Source organism: Dreissena polymorpha, chromosome 13, assembly GCF_020536995.1.
Source record: "Dreissena polymorpha isolate Duluth1 chromosome 13, UMN_Dpol_1.0, whole genome shotgun sequence".
Lineage (NCBI taxonomy): Eukaryota > Metazoa > Mollusca > Bivalvia > Myida > Dreissenidae > Dreissena > Dreissena polymorpha.
Window position 1 is genome coordinate 60414595 of NC_068367.1, and position 20497 is coordinate 60435091.

Below are 20497 nucleotides of genomic sequence, written 5' to 3' on the forward strand. Positions count from 1 at the left end.
GCTTACGGGTTCAAGCGCTTATTCTAAAAATAAATGCTGGTCGAGAAGGATTTTTCTGCTGCAGCAGAAAAAAATGCTGCTCGGGCAGGAATTTTGCTGGTCGAGCAGCATCTAGATACTGCTCGAGCAGCAAATATGCTGCTCGAGCAGTAATTTGCTGCTCAAATGCTGCTCGAGCAGCATTTATTTCTGCTGCAGCAGAAGTTAAAGTTTCGACCCCTTTGGTGCGCCATACTTTCGCGTTTACTAAGACTGAACACGAATTAATGGGTTAAATTAGTAAGAATTATCCCATCAAAGTATTACCGATATATTCAGAATGGTCAAGATGATTTACGATACTTAGAATAATCAAATAGCAATCATCTACGATAAACCACTAAAGCATGTCTGTTCAAAGAACGCGCCTATAAATATGAAATACGCATGGTTATTTCGCGTTTGGCCAGCAAACATATATTTGATTCGTTTCACTCTTCTTTTGCGTTTACTTGGTTTTTTTTTTTATAGATATGTGATCAAACGCATGAGAAATAAGCCACGAAATATTGCGCAACTCCTTGCAATTGATGAGTGATGCAGCTAAGAACTGCGAAGAAAAAAGGCATCCGCTCTCTTAGATGTCATGGATAACTGATTATATTTCACCAATATAAGCCAAAGTCAATACCGCATATCTTTTTAAAACGATATTTCTTGTATATTATTGTTTTGATTGTTTGCTGCATTCGATGTCAAATGTGAAGTCCTTTGCATAACATTTCAAAGTGTTGTCGCTCTTTTGCCAATAATTCCACAAATTGTGCCCAACCTTTTATATAAAATCGACATTTTAAAGCGAATTACATATATGTGTGTAATCAATCACTTTTAAATTGGCTTTTCATTTAAGAAACATCCACATTTAAACAGAAAGTGTGGTCTTTTATGGAAAGCTGTTTTAAATGATCTCGGAAAGTATAGTTCCTATGGATAGAAACAGTACACCTATGGAAAGAGGAAATATCCCCATAGAAAGCGGAAATATCCCTATCGAAAGCAAAAATATCCCGATAGAAAGCGGAAATATCCGTGCATAGGGTGCACAAGTCCTTGTCAACAAATCCAAATTGTTTAAAGTAAAACACATCTATACATTCATATTGACTTGATGTTTTTTTCTGTCAAAATAGCATTTGTGGTCAGGTGAGGATTGCTTTCCTATCATTTAGGAAAAGTCTTTGAGAATGGGTGAACAATAAACGCCTCTGAGCGCTGTAAGGCCATCCTGGCCATCATGTCCCTCTTGTTTGCGGAACAAATACTTGACAACCAAAGAGTAGATTTAGTTGATAAAAGTAAAGGCCGGCTCAAGACATGAGTAGATTGGAGCTCAAAGAAAAGTTTGTCCCGTTCGATTTATTCGAACGTCTTCTCGTTCGTGGGTACATGCATCAATTAAATTAAAGGGGCCTTTTCACAGATTTTTGCATGTATTGAAGTTTGTCAATACTTGCTTTATATTGATAAATGTAACCATTGGATCTAAAAAGCTCCAGTAAAAAACAACACAAGAATACAATTAAAAAAAGAAAAAAGTAAACCTTTACTGGACTCGAACCACTGACCCCTGGAGTCCTGGAGTAAAACGTCTACTGCTTAGACCACTCGGCCATCCGTGCTCACACAACTATCAATGTATTTTATACTTTATATAAGCAATCCTCGAATTGTCACGATATTGTCAAAATATAACGACAACATCAGACCTCTCCAAATTGCTAACGGGTGCTAGCAACGCAATAGTAGAAGCTTAGTAGGAGGGTTAGCTTGTTTATATTCACAGTTCTCAATACATTGACAGTTGGATATGAGTTCATCAATTACTCAGGCATACTATAGGCAACCTCGAAAATGCTTTATAATCGCTAAAACCGAAAACAACTAAATATATTATATTAAATATATTTATAACAATACATGTCTTTTAAAAATGTAGTCGGCGTATACGCCGACTTTGAAATAAAGTTAGCAATTTACTTTTTAAAATAATTGAATACAATTAAACCAAAGTTAAACTATTGTGTTGTGTTTTTCACTTGTAAGCTGCATATTCCCCGCATGAAATGTGTGTTAGCATTGTCAAACCACACATTAGTGTGAGTAAATAAAAAATATACTACGGGAGAGCACTTCATATGTGTCCTCATATGCCTTGTTATGAGTATCTTTCTTCATTATCGAAATATATCGTATGTTTATATTTGATTTAAACGCAGTTTTCTTTCGTCACATTTAAATCACACGTCAATAGCGCCGTCATGCGAAAATGGGTCTTATGCGTTTCGGCAAGCGTTTGTTAAACCCAACATGTGCTCTTGCGCAGTCAGGCCATAGGCGACGCTGTTCGCTTTAAAATCACTCAATATGTTATGTTTCTCCTTACCAGAAGGAGGGATAGCTGAGTGGGCTATTTATATGAAGGGCGCATATGGAATAAGACCCATTTTCGCATGACGAGGGTCATTACAAATCTCATTGCGAATTGAAAATCCCACATTTAAAAACAATGCTTTTTGATACAAAATTGAATTCAAAATAGCAAACTTGTTAAGAATGGCAGCCTATCGACGCATTAAGGAATGATTTCCAGACGTGCTGACCAAGTACGGCAAACATTGTGGTATGATAATTAAACGATTTTCTCTTATCGTGACACTATACTATTTCGCTAATGATTGTTTTCTCATCTTGGAGGCGAAATTGAAATTCTGCGAGATGGATTGTAACGCGTAATTGTAACAGGGCCACAATTTGTGTCGTTTGAGCATACAGAGAGTAGTCCGGAATTTCTTACACTGAACAGTGCTACATCCTTTGAATTGAGCACATACGCAGTGATGTAGCAAAAATTCAGAGGTTGTATCTCGAATCAGCTTATTAAATATTCGAAAATATTCATGCGTGTCTGTTGGCGTTCTGTTAAAGTCACTAAGATGAAAACTGAAACAGCTTCGCCTAAAAGCGCATTAGTGCTCTATACCTATGTTTATGTTAGCGTTGTTGACACCGTGTAAACTGCTCGGGTAACAAGTAAAGCATAAACAGCAATGTTTATATACTTTTATTCCTCCATATACAAGATACGAAGATTATTGTATATTTTGAATTTGTATATGGTGTCAAAAATCAAAAGTTTTGTACACGGAACTTTCATTATGAATTTATATTCTTGGTGAGATAGTCATTTGATATTAGAAAAAATATTCCTTTAATATGATGGTGACTGCAAATTTTCTTTATATTAAGTTCTCATTACCATTTTCATCATACTTTCTTTGCTTTCAGAACTTCCAAAAAAGCATGCTGTTTTTATTTTGTCTTAGTTATTTCTATGAAATAATAAGGATGATAAAAAGTGCACACAAAACTCGACCCGTGCGCTATGACACACACTTTTTTAAGTTGAATGGCGTGTGTTCATTTCAAACTTGCTATTGATTTTGAAAAATGAATTGCGTGTTAAATTATGCAATAGCGAACATCTTCAGTGCCTTCAGCGCTTTGATTTAAATCGTCAAAAGATGCATATAATGGATATTTGAGAGCATGGTTAATGTTCAGTATTACTGTTTCCTCACAAATATCATAACTGAAACGAAAATGTGCGAATCTGGAACAACTTTTTTTTTTACTTTTGTCAATTTACCAAAACGTGAAAAGGTCCCTTTAAACACAAAATCAAACACATTTTTTATTATTCAGATTCGCGAAACTTAAAATAATCATTTATGGCTCGTTAAAACTGGACCTTTAAGGCCGAGCTCCCGAGCAAAAATGCGCCAGGAACCAACGATCACTACAAAAAGAGCGTAAAACAAGGTAAATAAATTTAATATAATTAGCTTTGATGTACACAGTATGATTTTCTGAAGAGAAAAGGATATATATGTATCCCCATTTTCAAATAGTCTTCTTTCTTACGAGTTTTTTTAAATAAATAGTTTGATTGTAGTATCCAATTATACGTGATAATTATTTAATTAACAATAAGAATATGTTCAGAGTTGCGTCTGATTTGTATGATTATATTTTCTTTATTTGATGTTACTGTTAACGCATCATGAGAAATTAATAATTTCGTTTTACATGCATACAAATTAAGCAACGAGGGCAGTAGTTCGTGTATTATAAAGACTTAAAATAAAAACTTTTTTGCGTTTCCACTAACCCGACCGACCCGACTTTTTGCACGTGCAAATAATAAAATAACCGTTCATTAAACATGTGGAAAATAGCCACGCAATTTGCGAGTCCTATGACTAATATGTCAGCTTCACATTATCCAATCATTATACGGCTTACAATAACATCCTCAATTTTGATTGGCCGAAAAAGCTTAGCTTTTCAATATGGCAGACGATGGGTGATTTCTGTGTTGTTATTGTTTAGTAATGGTTAATTTCTCCACATAACAATGTAATAATTGCTAAATTTCTGATTAATTAAGAAAGGTAAGAAAAAAGTATCAATTTGGCCAAATAAATATTATATTGTCATCAATACGAATTAAATATCGATAATGAATCGGTGATGAAGTGACAAATGTCAATATCGAATTGAATTATGAATAGGGATAATCAACTGTTTTTAAGAAGGGGTTTTTATTCGCAAATGGGCATTCAGGCGAATAAAAGACTGATTCACTTAATCAAAACAGTTGTAGGACTTAATATACCATAAGTTCTTTTAACCAATCGCTGCAAATGTATTAATTCATTTAAGAAAATTCGGGGCAATTGCACTTTACCGGTATGTAAAAAAGAACGGAAAACCAAAAGCGTACCCAAACCCTAACCCGCAACACCTAACATCTAGAACGCAACAACTAATAATCTTTTTTATCCTATATATTTCCTTTGTATCGGGGGGGCTACCGCCCCCAAACCCCTGCTTTGTTGATAGTGGTAAACAACTGCGTACCGGTAAAGTGCCATCTAACCTAAAATTCTATTTTGGCTTCTTAGTTTGTATTAATGAATACCAATAAAGTTCCCAAATTAACTTATTTTGCTAATGTGAGGCCAATTTGGCTAGAGAAAATTTTGAGGAAGGGAAACATAGAGTTTATAATGTTTGAGTTACATAAACCAGAGCATTTTTTATTTATTGTGTAAATACAATATAATGGCCCTCAACAAGATCAAACAGGAAGGATCACTTCAATTTTATGGAAATTGTGGAAATAATTCATGTTTTCTACCTAATGAAGGATCAAGTGCACATATCTATCTATCTATCTATGATACTGTCTAACTCCCCTTGCGGGTATTATTGACAGGTGTCATATTTAAAGAGAGACATGTACAGCAAGGAATAGTAAAAAAAATAAAACACTTAATTAACCCAATATTTGTGACTTTTATAACAAGTTTAATTAACAGTTTGTGTACATTTGGAAATCATTGCTTGGGAGATCATGTACCCTATCAACAATATTGTTTACTATTTTTCGATCAAATTAATAAGTTATACTGGAGAGATGTGACAAACTTCTCAAATGTTTCAAAGGAGTTTAAAGATGATAACATTAAGAAAAAATAAGAAAGTCAACATTCTTCTTATTTAACAGATGAAAATTTTCATGTCAAAAACAAAAGAAGTAAAAACAAAAGTCATGAAGCTGTAAGCAAGTTTTAGTGTTTATATGCTGATTTCTCATTTTGGGGGCTGCTGCCTTCTGATTGCTAAAGTTCAAATTGTTCCATGTATATTTTGCTGATATTTTTGCAAGACATACATACCAAACTGTGGAAAAATGGCAATCAACAAGGCATAAACAAGTTATGTGTAGCTATATTGACGCATGCACAAACAATATTGGCTTGTAGAATTTCTGGGCATTCACTGCCTCAAGTCTCATTTTAAAAAGATTTTAAGATCTTTTGTGACAATGATTGCCTTGTGTCCTTTGTTCATCATGCATCTTCAACACTTGGTCAGAACATTTGTTGTAATGATAGCTTGGCTGAGTTTGAAAATGTTAATTGTTCATCGAAAAATGTGTAGAGCATTTTTCCTTATAAATGGCTATAGTGAAACCTTTTAAGAACTCTAGAAGTCACAATTTTTTGTGCAATCTAAATGAAACATAGTCATAACACTTATTATAATGACTTCTAGTTCAAGTTTGAAAATTCTTTCGTTTTGTTGAAAAACATGACCACAGGGGCGGAGGTAGTTTTCCTTATATGACTATAGGGAAAACTTGTTTGCGCTATATTAAACACATTTATTGGCCAATCTTCATGAAACTAGGAAAACATTTTTCTCAATGATATCTCGGCTGAGATTAAATTTGGGTCATGTAAGTTCAAAAAAATGGTCACTAGGTCAAATGAAAAAACATGTAAATACTCTTAGAAGTCTCATTTTTGGTCCAATTTTAATTAATCAGCTTGCACTTAATCAGAATAGTCTAGTTCCTTTGGGTCTCAGCTGAGCGCCTTAGGGCCAATGAACCTTTTGTTACCATATATATATAATATATTTCATATTCATCTTCAGTGTTTGCGTTGATGAGCTAGAATAGTATTGATTTTATTTATTTTTTCAGTGGTCATGTGACATTAATGTTACATCTCCTTACTTGCCTTAGAAATGGGTCTCAACTGGTCAATCATATCAAAGACATTCTCATAAAACATGCCCTTTTGCTACTGGTTGTAGGGGACAAAAATTCCACTCGTCCGCTCGTATTGACGAGTGAAATCTTAAGAGGACGAGTGAATTTCCCTAAAGCTCTCGTCCTACAGGATGAGTGAAAAAAAGCTGATGTTAAAATATATATTTTCTGACCAGTAAAACTCTTTTTCATTAAATAAAGTCATGTTCTTAAAGCATATCTATTCCGAAAGTAGAACGCGAATGAACCGGAAATTGTAATTGTACATTTCATACAGCAGGTGCGCGTTGTTATGCGAGACTTGGTCTCGAGCAAATATTGGCTTTTTGGTGTAAACTTTGCGCGTCCATGTTGACAGTGAACCATCCGATTTTTAAAGAATTATTTATTGGTGTACGATAAGACCAAACGTTCGCATACTGTCCAAAATGTAAACTTAATTAGTCATATCATCTCTTTGTGATCTTTATTTCACACATATTTCATTATTTGATGAACGAGTGCATGTGTTTGCAGGACGAGTTAAAATTGTAATGCACTTGTCCTGCAGGACGAGTGAAGTTTAGAAATATTTTTGTCCCCTGGGTTGCTTACAAGTTACAGCTTGATCATCATATAGAAGCAAATTAAAAATGGCTATATGCAAAAAGCATAAAACCAGAACAGCCTGAACAGTAACTCAAAGTCTGTTCAGGTTTATGCTGTCTGTTGCTGATCAGTATCTTTGGATTGGAAATGAAGCCTTTAAAACTTGAATCTAGTAAGAAAGGTCTTTCATTTAGCTTGATTTTCTAGGGACTACACACACACGTCAAAATGCGAATCTGGGTGGGAAAGTGTTAAGTTCTGTGAATGTTTATGTTTTCAGATGTGGCCAGGTCACACTCGCTGGATAGTTCTTGCTTGTTTGCTCTTCTTGGCTACCTTCGGAGCGTATGGAGTGTCTCTTGTATTGTACATCGTTCTGGGTATTGGAGGGTAGGTTGTTATACTGTGCTATAACAAGGTAAAATTATGTAAATTACAAATGTTAGCAGAGCTCCAGATAAGGATTTAGTCAAGGGTATTTCACCCCCTGATATTATTGTTAATGCGTATTTTACTCCTTTGTTTCAGCCATAAAGGGTTAGGAATATTTAGGGGTATTTTCCATTTCCATAGAAAACGGAAAAAGTAAATGGCGTGTTCAATCTAGAAATATTTTCATTATTTGTTATTTATATTATTAAATGCAAACAGAATATATTTAAAATGACGATATGAACAGACGTTCTTTAAAAATATTCCCACAAGTTGCTTTAAATGTCCCTTTTTGATCCACAAACATGATTGGCCTCTATTTTTATTACAAGCTTATTTTGATTGACTTACTTTTGATTCAAAGTTTGACTTACACTAAAAACTTAACTGGATTATTGGTAAAACCGGTTACGCACTTTAATCGATTTAAAATACGTACCAAGAATTGTAAAGCGTTTTGTTATGTACTGGGCTGATTTTTAATGCATTTTTTTTATTTTATCAATGCATAAATACGCAGATACGCCTCTTATCTGGAGCTCTGAATGTTAGTGATGGTGACAGCCAAGAATATCCACTGGAGTAAAGTAATATTAACTGGGTGTACTCAAGGTATTATTTGCTGTCACCCTCATTACCATGTTTTCTTTTTTTATACAGAACAAACCATTGGCACATTTGAACGGATGTTTATACAAAAGAAAGTTAACAGTTTACTGACAGTTCAGTAACACGCTTACTCAACCTGATGCAACAAAGCAAATGATTTTGTCACAATTTTACATCAACTTTATTAATTATTGCTTCTTGCAAACAAGTTACTATTTTACTACAATACATTACTGCCGTAGAGTTTATAAATAGTGTCTAACCAAATTATGCCATAAATTGGTGGTTTATTCAAAAATAAATTTAAGCAGTGGCCACCTATTAGAACAGTTAAACTGGATGTGCATCTTCAGGGTTGTCTTTTGTTATATTAAGTGAATGCAGTAGCATAGTTTCAATATACTTTTGGTCTATAGACAGAAAAGAGGTATAATAAAATGAAATGCCAATTGATCAGATGCCACTTACACCGTTTTTTTCCTTCTTTAGCAAAGGCCTTTTATAGGCTCCTTCCTCAAAGAGAAAAGCCTCTTCCACAAACATAATTTCTTTAAAATGATACAATTTTCCCCAAAGTTCAAGCTTACTTTGGAGATTTTTTCCCATTTCTAAGTTTTGTCAATATTGTTTTCCCCAAAATGGAAGGCAGGCTCTTTCCTCAAATCAAGAAAAAACGCCTTTACTCACTACTTTTCAGTCAAGAGACCATGGTGAGGCACAGTTCCTTTAGCTTAATACTACCTTTCAGGATTGTGGGCGTGGCGGTGTATTATGGCAGTGTGGAGTCTTCTAGTCAGTTGGAGACAGAGATTGACATGCCGCTGTCCTCACCAGGAATCAAGGCAGTAAGTACAGTAACAAGGCTTACTCTGCCATTTGTCAAATTAGCCAATGGCTGCAAATTAGAAAATTTTGCTAGAGAACATTGCATTTGGCTTTAACTTTTTCGTCATAAAATCCCATGATTCAGCCAAAGTGAGTCAGATTTCTTTGTCCTTTGGTTAATTTTGCTAAAGAAAAGTTTTGGAGCCCTGAGTGATTTGTAGATCTCACAGCATCTTGATGCAGGAAACTTTTTAAGTGATTAAACATCTGTTCTTCTGAAAATGACATGTTTATTAGATCTTACCCAATTCTTATATATTCATGTGTATTTTATGTTAATTAAGACAATGTTGAAATATTTTTCTGATTCAGATTACATGTACTTGAAATATCATCCTCATGCTGACAAATGAATAGACCATATATTCTTCTTTCCATAACAGGTTACAAAGATCTTAACCCATTCTTATATATGTTAATGCTACATTGAGTGATTGATGTTGAAGTGTGTTTCTTATTCAGATTGCTTCAAATGTCATCTACTGATAAATCAAATCTATGTACTGGATTGTTTGTTTCAGGTCCAAAAACTCATGGGTGGCTCAGTGAAAATCAAAAGATTTGATAAAAGAATAACAGGTTCAAGTGTAATAGATGAAGTTCTTCAGTCGGTGAGTACAAAGCAGCTGATTCCTTAGTTCTGCATTATAAGAAATATGGGACGTTAAAAACATTTGGGCTTCACACTGGGAAAACAGGGTTTAATGAATGTGCGTAAAGTGTTTTCCCAGATTAGCCTTTGCAGTCAGCACAGGCTAATCAGGAAAGATACTTTTCCCCTTAACTTGCTAAGAAGAGACTTCATAAAAAGAACAATACCATAAAAGCAGAACATTTTGTGAGTTCTAATATTCCAAATTAGAAGTGTTTTTCTTGGATCTTAAGTCTTTTCTTTATTCCCAAGTCCAAGAATGGCTTGGTTAATACAGGCTCTGGGTCAAATATCAAAAATATAATTAAAAAAAACTTGCTAAACACAGAAGATTAGATTTGACTATCCACTCAGCTGAGTATTGAGAATGTCAGTAAGCTCACACAAAATCTCAAATACCAGCTATAAGAATATACACACATTTCTTAGAAAAATCATGATCGATTCGAAATCAAATTTCAGAAAAAGGAGCTTTTTTGAACACCAAATTGAGCATGATGGTCAAACTAATATAATTAAAAAAAAAACAAAGTTGAGTCATAATATTTACGTACGTATGCTCATGATACTAGGCCCTGGTCATTGTTTTTATATCTCCCTACAGGTGCTAGAGTATACAGCCAGGGATTACATCAAGAACTGGTACAGGGAAGTCAGCGATGACGACTACTTCTTGATGCAGATACAACAGTGTGTTCAAAAAGTGTTCATTACATTTTCACAGAGGTTAGCGCCTTTCTTAATACATATAATAGCGTGGAGGGTGAATTAGTTTGCGCTTTGTAGTGTGTTAAAAAAGTGTTAATTACATTTTCACAGAGATGAGGTTTCATGTTTAAAGTGAAGAGGGTGAATTTGTTTGTGCTTACCAGTAGTTATGCTCAGTTGGTCATTGTCGGTTCAGGTACTATTTAAAAGCTGCTGAAGTACTCTTAAGTATACCAGGGAGGATCATCCTAGCCCAAAATTTTAGGGAGAAGTGACTTCTCCTTCCAATTTTATTAGGAAAAAGTGAGCCGACCTTTGATCAAACGCGTAAAGGTACTTTAATATTAATGTTTAACAATTAATAAACATACATATATCTAAAATAAAATATGCTGAAACACTAACTAAACATTTTATTTTAAACTGCCATGATGTTATAGAGATATTGCTCTCCTAAGAACTGTAAAACATGTGTTTTATTTGGCCAAAATACACATTTCATTCATATGTAATTACTACTTAAGCCAAGAGCCTGATGATGTAGGATAAAGGGAATATATGGCAGAGCACTAGCATATTGTTCTTTTTTTAGTCTTTCTAGGTGCAATGTCTGGTTAGTACATTGTGAAATATTGTCAACCAGACCATCTGTAACACTGCATGTTTATTCGACATTCTATAAAAATGTTATAAAGAACGTCAAAAATAATTAAAATCGACAAACAATACGTATCCCAAAACGACTGTCCGAAAACATGTCGATATACGTCTTTTGCACATGAAGTAAAATATGCATATTGTTTGACTGCAGAAAATGAAAACCAGTAACATGTAACCTAGCAAATATGCAATCAATATATTATTTGGTTGACATATTGCTTTAAAATATAATATTGCAGTGCTTTACTTTGCTAATTGATAGTTTACAATTGCAAGATGGCGGACATTAGCAACATTCATAGATAGTACGGTTTTCGGACAGTAGCGAAGAGGTTTCATCAGTTTCTGCTCATGTCAGTGCCAGCCGCTTACCAATCAGAAATCAATAAATAAAAGACCGGACAATGTCTCATAGCGATATGATAAACGCATAACAATAACAATGCAAATACTATATTTTTTTAATGCTAAATCTTATCCCCAATGTCGGCGATTTTGGTTTTCGCTTTGATGTAATCAGAAAGCGATATCAAGCATCATAGGGCAACCATGTCGCCTACGTCGCCCTCTAGGATGATCCCTGGTATACTACAATTTACCCTGGGTATGGAAATACGCTTTAAGGAAGTGGACATACTCCAGGGGTTCTTTTAGTTTATTTTCTGTACCCTGGGTACTTTGTGGTATAACTAAGAGTCCTACAAGCAATTTAAGTAGTACCTGAGTCAACAACGACAATACAAGCCATAGTAAACTTACTGGAATCTTACAAAAAAAAGAGAATATTTCAAGAATACATGTCATCTTAAAATGTGTTTTCTATATAATGTTTTAACTTATCACATATTTTAATATTTAAAACGTTTTACTAGTGGCTTTTGATTGGTGATTTTAGTTGCCACTTTTAATTCATAGCATACTAGTATGGCCTATTTTCCTTATTGACTTTGTAAAGGTAATTTTATAAAATTTAGATTTTTTTGGTCTGATACTTTTAATTATTCAATACTTTGCTGACAACTCGAGTTAATGTATTTCGTAATGAGACCTGTGATGAATATATTATTTTTTTGTAAAGTGGTGGTTCTGTTGGTGTAAATTTTTGCAACACTGTATATACCAGTGTTTTTTTTACACCATTTTGGGATTTAGAATGGGGCCAGTGCTCTTGGGGTTGAGAAAAATGCTTTGTTTTGAATAAAATTGAGAAATTTCGATGGTTTTACGCTTACAAATATTATAAAATCAGGAACACACGTGGAATGATTAGCGCTTATTGTAAACAACGAGGGTGTTGCAATATATCTGCTAAGATGCAACTCACATAGCCGGATAGGGAGAAATGTTTTGATGTACAACAAGTTTGAGGAGGAAACCTTCAATTGGGAATTGTAGGTAATTTGGGGATAATAATAATTATTTTACACTTGGACAGGGGCCAATTTTTGAGGCCAATTTTGGTACCAAATTTGACAAAAAAAACACAAAATAAATGATACCAAATTCTTGTTAATGCACTGTTTTATCAACCATTTTTTTAATTCTCAGGTCCAAAGATGTGGACTGGATGCCATATTTTACACAAAGAATGGTGGATGACTTCGCCTCCCATATACGACTGTACACCCGCGCACTGGAAAAATCAAAAGTTGCTAATAAAGATGGTAATGTTATTGATTAAGATGAATTTGTATGTCATAATTAACCCTTGTTCAAATATGGTACTTTTATTGATTAAGAATAATTAGGGATGGCAACGAATACCGATTTTGGTATTCGAATATTCGGTCAACATCTGTTGGAAAAAAAATCAAATTTGTTTACCGTACCATTACTCCATGAATTTTACTTTCGTTTTTACTGGAAGTTCACCGGAAGTGACTAAATATTGACACAGCGTTGCCGTCGCTAATTCGGAGCTGATTTTGTTGATTACTTTTTATTGTTAAAATTGAATGAAAAAAACTTTGGTTAAACTTTTAATATTGTACATAAACAATAGAACGAGAAACATAATATTTACATGACGACAAAATAATTACATGACAAAACAGTTAGATCTAAATATAATTTAAGCTGAACTCGAACGAATAATTTACATAGCCACAACACAAATTGAACCTGTTTAACAGACTAAAAAGTCAGTCTTTTAAAGTTTCCACGTTTAAAAGTCACTCGTATCGGCGACTTCTTATCGGATGATCTCGTGAAATACTTCAAAGCAGCGGGAGGCGTAGGTGGCATTTTGCGTGGACAGAGATTTACTTTATGCGTGTATCAATTAATATATTTTCAATTAAAAGAGGGCGAAATACCAAAAACGTTTATTTAAGTATAATACCTGATTGAATATTGAGTAATTAATTAAAGTTTGGACCATACGATACGCAAATACTTATTCGAGGTTGAGTAAATATTTTCTAAAAGCTTTTTTATTCGACAGCGTGATTATAACCATACGATCTTTTTTGTTTTTCACACCAAGTCGGCTCTTCTTTTACTCATTTAATCTGTGATCATTTTAAATGTAATTCGAGTTATTAGACCAAGACAGGTCGGTGTTTTAATTGCCATACTTGTTTTTACACCAAGTTGGCTTTTCCTTTACTCGTTTAATCTTTGATAATTTTAAACGTAATTCGAGTCATTGGATCAAGTACAGGTCGGTGTTTTGATTGCCGACGCGATTTGCACCTATCATAATTTTGACACAAAGTGACTGTCTTTGTTAGGCAATTAGCGGGATTTATGACCGGTATACTGTCATCACCATAGCGACGCATTATCGCGCCTATCGGAATAAACATTATGACACGCGGAACAACTTTTTTTACAATGTTTGAAGCAAATTTCACGAAAACAAAGTCTTTGAAATTACTCGATTTTTTTTTATTTTTTTTTCTTCCGAATATTCGATTCGAAAGACAGTATCCGAATATTCGGTCCGTGACCGAATATTCGGATATTCGGATATTCGTTGCCATCCCTAAGAATAATATTTATGTGATTATTAACCCCTGTTCAAAGATGGTAATTTTATTGATGATGAAAAACAATTATGTCATAATTAATACATGTTCAATTCAAAGAACTATTTCATTCAAGTTTGCTAAAATAATATTTTGGTTGTTTATGTGTCATGACCACCGTTGATATTATCTTTTGACTGTGTATTACATGTCAAATTGTCGACTTATGGTAACACAATTTTTTTTATAAAAAGGAAATCTTCAGGAGGAGCTATTGCTTTGTCCAACAAGAAAGTATCTTTGTTTAATTCACTCAACTAATTTCTTTGTTTAATTTACTCATCTCCTCTTTTTTATTCTTTTATTAATGTCTCAGACAAGTTTATTTAAATTTAAATATAAAAATATTTCAAAGTGCGTCAAGCAAGCCTCTTAAAGTAAACCTTTCTTCAATTAGCAAGAATATACAAATACACAGAAATACATTCAACATCTTGGCTTTAAATAAAAAAGCCTGCTAAAGCTGTTAATAGGATAGTGATCGTCTAGTGCATCAGGTCTATTAATGCGCCTGAGCCCCTATACACCAAATCATTCTTTGATGAATAAAGATTCTAACACGACGCGCGACTTGTTTTCTATAGACAAAGAAAAAAATCAAGTGTGGGTTATTCTGTAATAATATATGGGCGGAGTTTAATGTTTCGAAAATAGTTCCGAACAAATAAAGAAAATATTGCAGTAAAAATCCTTGGCTAAAACCCACTCTTAAAGAAATGTAATAAATGTAGCATGTATATAAATGTAATGAAACAACAAATTGTATATTTGGTGATAAGTGGCATAACTACGCCTACAAAGAATGTTAATTGTTAGGAAACATAGTTAAGAAAACATTTATAGCATGTCAGCTTTTCAGTAGCATCAATAAACGTGACGTCATTTAGTTTCTACGATTGTTGTCCTCAAAGAAAGTGACGTCATTTGCACAATATTTATGAATCAAAACGACGTCATATGTTTGTACAATTCAATGACGTCACTAAATAGTGAACTTTGTACTAAGAAGGGCGGAGTATTGAAAAATATAGTTCACGTCCAATAGCTTGAACCAAATTAATCAGAATCATGTTAGAATCGAAAAAATATTTTTCTATGATGGTTTGTTGTCGAATAACCCACAGTAAGGAGTATAGATGCGTGTTATCAATCACTATTGCTTCGCACTCGTAATTTAATTCCTACGCATCTATACTCCTTACTGTGGGTTATTCGACAAGAAACCATGATAGAAAAATATTATTTCTTAAATATACTTATAACCAAGAAAATACGTTCAGCGTTTGAATATAAACAAGCTACCACTGGTGATAATATAATTTATAAAATGTTCTAAATGAAGAGTGATGTAGACAGAGATGGATCTTGCCAAGTGTGACATAAAATTTCACAAATTCTTGAAAACATGTATATTAATTTAAAGATGTTTTGTATTCTTAGACTTAAGTTGAATAATTGTTGAGTGCATATGGGACCTGAGCTAATTTTTATGTTGCTTGTTTTGTGCATGAAAATCGTTGTTGTTTAATTGTGCAGTAAGGACAGCCTTGATGGGGCAGATTTTTTTAGCTACAGATCTTTTTCTTCTTGTTGCCAAGAAATAGCACTACTTGTAGAGAACTTTTTGAACCTGTAAATCTGAAATGTTTCTTTCAGAAAGAGCTCCGTTATTGGAGCAGAACTTTTTTGACCTGGAAATCGAAATGGAAGGTGACATCTGTAGAGATTTAGTGTCCCTCTCTCCGCAAGATGAAAGACGTAAGTGTTGCACTGTTTTATTGCAGCAATATTTTTCTTATTCATAAATTATCCGTGAAAGGCACTTTTCCAATCAAGAACAAATTACAAAATGTCCAATTGCCGACAGAAAATTTTCCAAAGGAAGGAAAGTTGCGACAATTTCGTTCCAAGCATGCATTAACTCAGTCTTCGAAATTAGCTTTGAAAAGTTACATGCCAGTCGGGCCAGTTACTTAAGAATTTTTACATGCCCAACATAGTTTTTACATGCCCAAACTTTTTTAACCAAAATTATAACAAATCACAACATTTTAACACTTACATGCTACACATAGTAAAGCAGAACATTTGTTTCAATAGTAGTGAATACAATTACATCTAATCAATCAATCACTAGAATTAAGACGGTCGATCGTTACACCAGTGCTCTTGAAAAGAGCGTTCTCTGGTGTCCTCTTACCATTTCTTAGCTTGCTTTTTCTCTAAATCATTGTCAATTTTCTATTTTGGAAGTGCTTTATCGGGCTTAGCCCCATCAACATACCTAAGATACTGCCTCTATGTCGACATTGACAAAAACGGAAGCGTATTACTTGATTGAAATGATCAATTCAAAAAGCATCTTCTCGATAAATGTCTAGAGAAACCGTCGATAAGAACCGAATGTGACCGAACTGCATCGGTCAAAAACAATAACGATGACGTTTGCAAGCAGGTGCGTGTCGTTAAACCAATCGAATTTCATTGTTTTACAACTTACGGCAAGGTGTTTGTTCGCAAAATTGAAAAATAGATCTGCAAATATCAAGAACCGCTTACGATTTTTTTTATAAACTGTCAATTGGCTTTAATAATTTACATGCCCGGCGGGCCACAAACGTGAATTTTTGTATGTGCCCGGCAGTAATTTTACTCGCCACGGGCGATCGGGCGTGTGCTAATTTCGAAGACTGCATTAACTTCAAGTAAACGTAAAAAATTAGCACTGAAACTGAAGATTTCAGCACAAAGGCATGTAAAAGAATATTCAAATGGGTGTATCCAATAAAGTTTCTAGCATTTGAAAAGAACCATTCTTCCAAATCTGAAGATTTCATGACGCCAATTTTCCCAATTTCAGGGTTCCTCGCACATTTTTTTCCTCAATAGGCACAGTACAGATACTTTCCCCAAGTGAGGAAAAAACACGCTGTTATGTTTTTGTTGCCTAAAAATAAAGATGGAAGTTGATGTTTTAAATGTGCGGGCATTGATGCATTATTGTCAGTGTACTTGTTGCATGTAAATTCAGTGACGGTAAATGATGTTGGATGTTTTTGTATGTCTTAATTGAAATATTGTATTAATATTAAACGGGAACAGATTCAATCATCAATTATTGAGAAATTCTATTTACTGACATGAAAACATGATATTTACTGATAATGTCAAACATCAGTTGGTGCAGCTTTTGACTCCCTTAAAGTGATATTATGGGCATTTTTCACTGTTGAATTGAGCTGAAAAGAATTAACAGGTCAAAAGAGTTCGTTAAAATGTGGTTACTGACCAATTATCTGCAACTCATCTTGCTACCAGTTGTTAATAAGAAATATGTATTATATTCGATATTTTACGTGACTCACCCAGTCCTCTAGGCCGAAATGATCCGTAAAACAAAATCTGCACTAAAACTAAATTTAGATTCACGTCGTAAATCGAATCATTTCTGTCGTCAGTTGTCAAAACGAAAGTACGCTTGATATTCAAATGCATTTTTTTTCTCTTTCCGGAATATTGTTTTAGTATGTTGATGCTGCATTAACAAATATAAGTGTATGAAGTGAAAACACCAAAAATAAACAACGGTTGCGATAGACACCTATAAACTGTAAGATGCCCATAATATCACTTTAATTCTCTGCTAATTATTGGTATAGTAGAGGGACTGTAGTGTGTAAACTATGAAAGGCTTCTTCCCTGGATTTTTTTAGGCACAGGAACATAAACTCACAGCGGGGGCAATGGGTTCGCTTTTTTACTTTATTTGATGTTTATGTAATTATTTTTTTATTTATAGTGGGGGACATATTGTTTTTGCCCTGTCTGTTGGTTGGTTGGTCTGTTGGTTGGTTGGTCTGTTTGCGCCAACTTTAACATTTTGCAATAACTTTTGCTATATTGAATATAGCAACTTGATATTTGGCATGCATGTGTATCGCATGGAGCTGCACATTTTGAGTGGTGAAAGGTCAAGGTCATCCTTCAAGGTCAGAGGTCAAATATATGTGGCCCAAATCGCTTATTTTATGAATACTTTTGCAATATTGAAGATAGCAACTTGATATTTGGCATGCATGTGTATCTCATGGAGCTGCACATTTTGAGTGGTGAAAGGCCAAGGTCAAGGTCATCCTTCAAGGTCAGAGGTCAAATATATGTGGCCCAAATCGCTTATTTTATGAATACTTTTGCAATATTGAAGATAGCAACTTGATATTTGGCATGTATGTGCATGTCGAGCTGCACATTTTGAGTGGTGAAAGGTCAAGGTCATCCTTCAAGGTCAGAGGTCAAATATATGTGGCCTAAATCGCTTATTTTATGAATACTTTTGCAATATTGAAGATAGCAACTTGATATTTGGCATGCATGTGCATGTTGAGCTGCACATTTTGAGTGGTGAAAGGTCAAGGTCAAGGTCATCCTTCAAGGTAAAATATATGGATCAAAATTGCTCATGTAATGTCACTTCTGTAATATTGAAGCTAGCAATTTTATATTTGAAATGCATGTGTATCTCATGGAGCTGCACATTTTGAGTGGTGAAGGGTCAAGGTCAAGGTCATCCTTCAAGGTCAAACGTCATGTAGGGGGACATTTTGTTTCACAAACACATCTTGTTTTACATTACTACAGAGCTAAAACAAGCACAAATAGATAAAAATGGGAAATTTAGTTACAGGTTTGTTTCTGCATTAAAAATTCAGGCACAGGGGTACACTTTTTTGGAAATTCAGGCACAGGGGTATCTCTGATTTTGAAATTCAGACACAAGGTGTCCCTAATTTTGAAATTCAGGCACAGGGGTATACTTTTTTTGGAAATTCAGACACAGGGTTACACTTAATTGGAAATTGTGGCACAGGAGTATCCCTGATTTGGAAATTCAGGCACAGGGGTATCCCTGATTTGGAAGTTCAGGCACAGGGGTGCTCCAGTGCTTTAAGGACCAGGGGAAAGCCTGCTGAATGCAGCAGCAGGGTCAGGAAGGTAATAGAGTCTTTATCAAATATATCAGGGGCCTCTTGTGATTTCTGGTGTTATTGAAATTATATAAGCCTGTAAATAAAGATGTCAATCAGGTTTGTCAAACCTAAAATATATGTATTGCGTATTTTATTGCTTATTGATATAACAAAAATCAGTTGTAAAAGTTCATTAAAGTCAAGTAGAACATCCAAGTTTTGTAGTATAATTGAATATTATTGCATTATTTAATTTCAGAATATCTTCAAGATCTCACAGATGTGTTGTTATTCCTTTTTCTACCAATAGAGGACTACAATAATAAGCCATTTCGCTATATTATACGTGTAAGTATAAATTGGTTTTCTTTATATATCTGTTTTTAGCTCAGTTGAGCATGTTGTGCTCAAGGTGAGCTTTTGTGATCGCCTTTGTCTGAAAATGGTTCCTGTTGAATGAAAAACATGGCCACCAAATCGCGGGGCATTTTCCCTTATATAGCTGTAGTAAAATTTTTAAGTCACATTTATGGTCCATGTAAGCTTAAAAACTAGGTCAAATAAAAAAATATGTTGATACTCTAGAAGTCACTTTTATTTCTCAGAATAGTCTACTTTTTGGGGTCTCATGTGAGCGCCTTAGGGTCCATGGTCTTTTGTTATTGTTTAAGACCACATTTTGTAGCACACATAGCTCTGACACTTGCCTAATCAATGTTTACTTTGTTAACTCTCTGCAGGCCACATGTATTGAACAATCTTCATGCATCTTCCAGAAACTTTAACCTGATGATAAATGTGCCAAATTAGGAAATGGTTCATGTGGGGTCAAAAACTAAGTCACTTGGTATAACTAAGAAAAAGCTATATAAGCAACATTTTTGGCAAATCTTAATGAGTTTTGTCCAGAACACTTTTCCAATGATATTCCAGTTCAGTTAATAAAAACTTGTCATGCAGGGTCAAAACGAAGGTATCTAGGATTTAGATATAGCTTTTGAACAATCCAGTTATCACATTTGTTGCTCAGCCTCAATTATATATCAGCTGAGTTAGAAACAGGGTCATGTTGGGTCAACAATTTTGTCACTAGGTCCAATTTAAAAAATAAATTGTTCACACTCAACATTTATCTAACATCATAACTCTTGTTAAAAGCATTTGCATCAATCATATCCATAGAATGGAGTTTATACATCAGTAAAAAAACTTATTATTTAATAACATATATTATATGCATATAAGAAATCAGATGAGCTCCCATGGTCCACCTGGCCACTCTTATTAAAACGTATAACAAATA

At 34.2% G+C, this 20497-nt stretch overlaps 1 protein-coding gene across 2 annotated transcripts in view; it reads left to right on the forward strand.

Annotated features, from left to right (window-relative positions):
• The first annotated feature begins 4372 nt into the window (after positions 1-4372).
• The window catches only part of LOC127855591 (sorting nexin-13-like), a 117091-nt gene continuing 100966 nt past the window's right edge, over positions 4373-20497 (forward strand). For both annotated transcript variants that reach the window (XM_052391333.1, XM_052391332.1), the window contains exons 1-8: positions 4373-4493; positions 7533-7642; positions 9042-9138; positions 9700-9789; positions 10435-10556; positions 12747-12862; positions 15884-15985; positions 19454-19542. In XM_052391333.1, coding sequence (XP_052247293.1) covers positions 7533-7642; positions 9042-9138; positions 9700-9789; positions 10435-10556; positions 12747-12862; positions 15884-15985; positions 19454-19542 — 726 coding nt within the window. In that variant the 5' untranslated portion in view covers positions 4373-4493. The remainder of the gene's footprint in view (positions 4494-7532; positions 7643-9041; positions 9139-9699; positions 9790-10434; positions 10557-12746; positions 12863-15883; positions 15986-19453; positions 19543-20497) is intronic.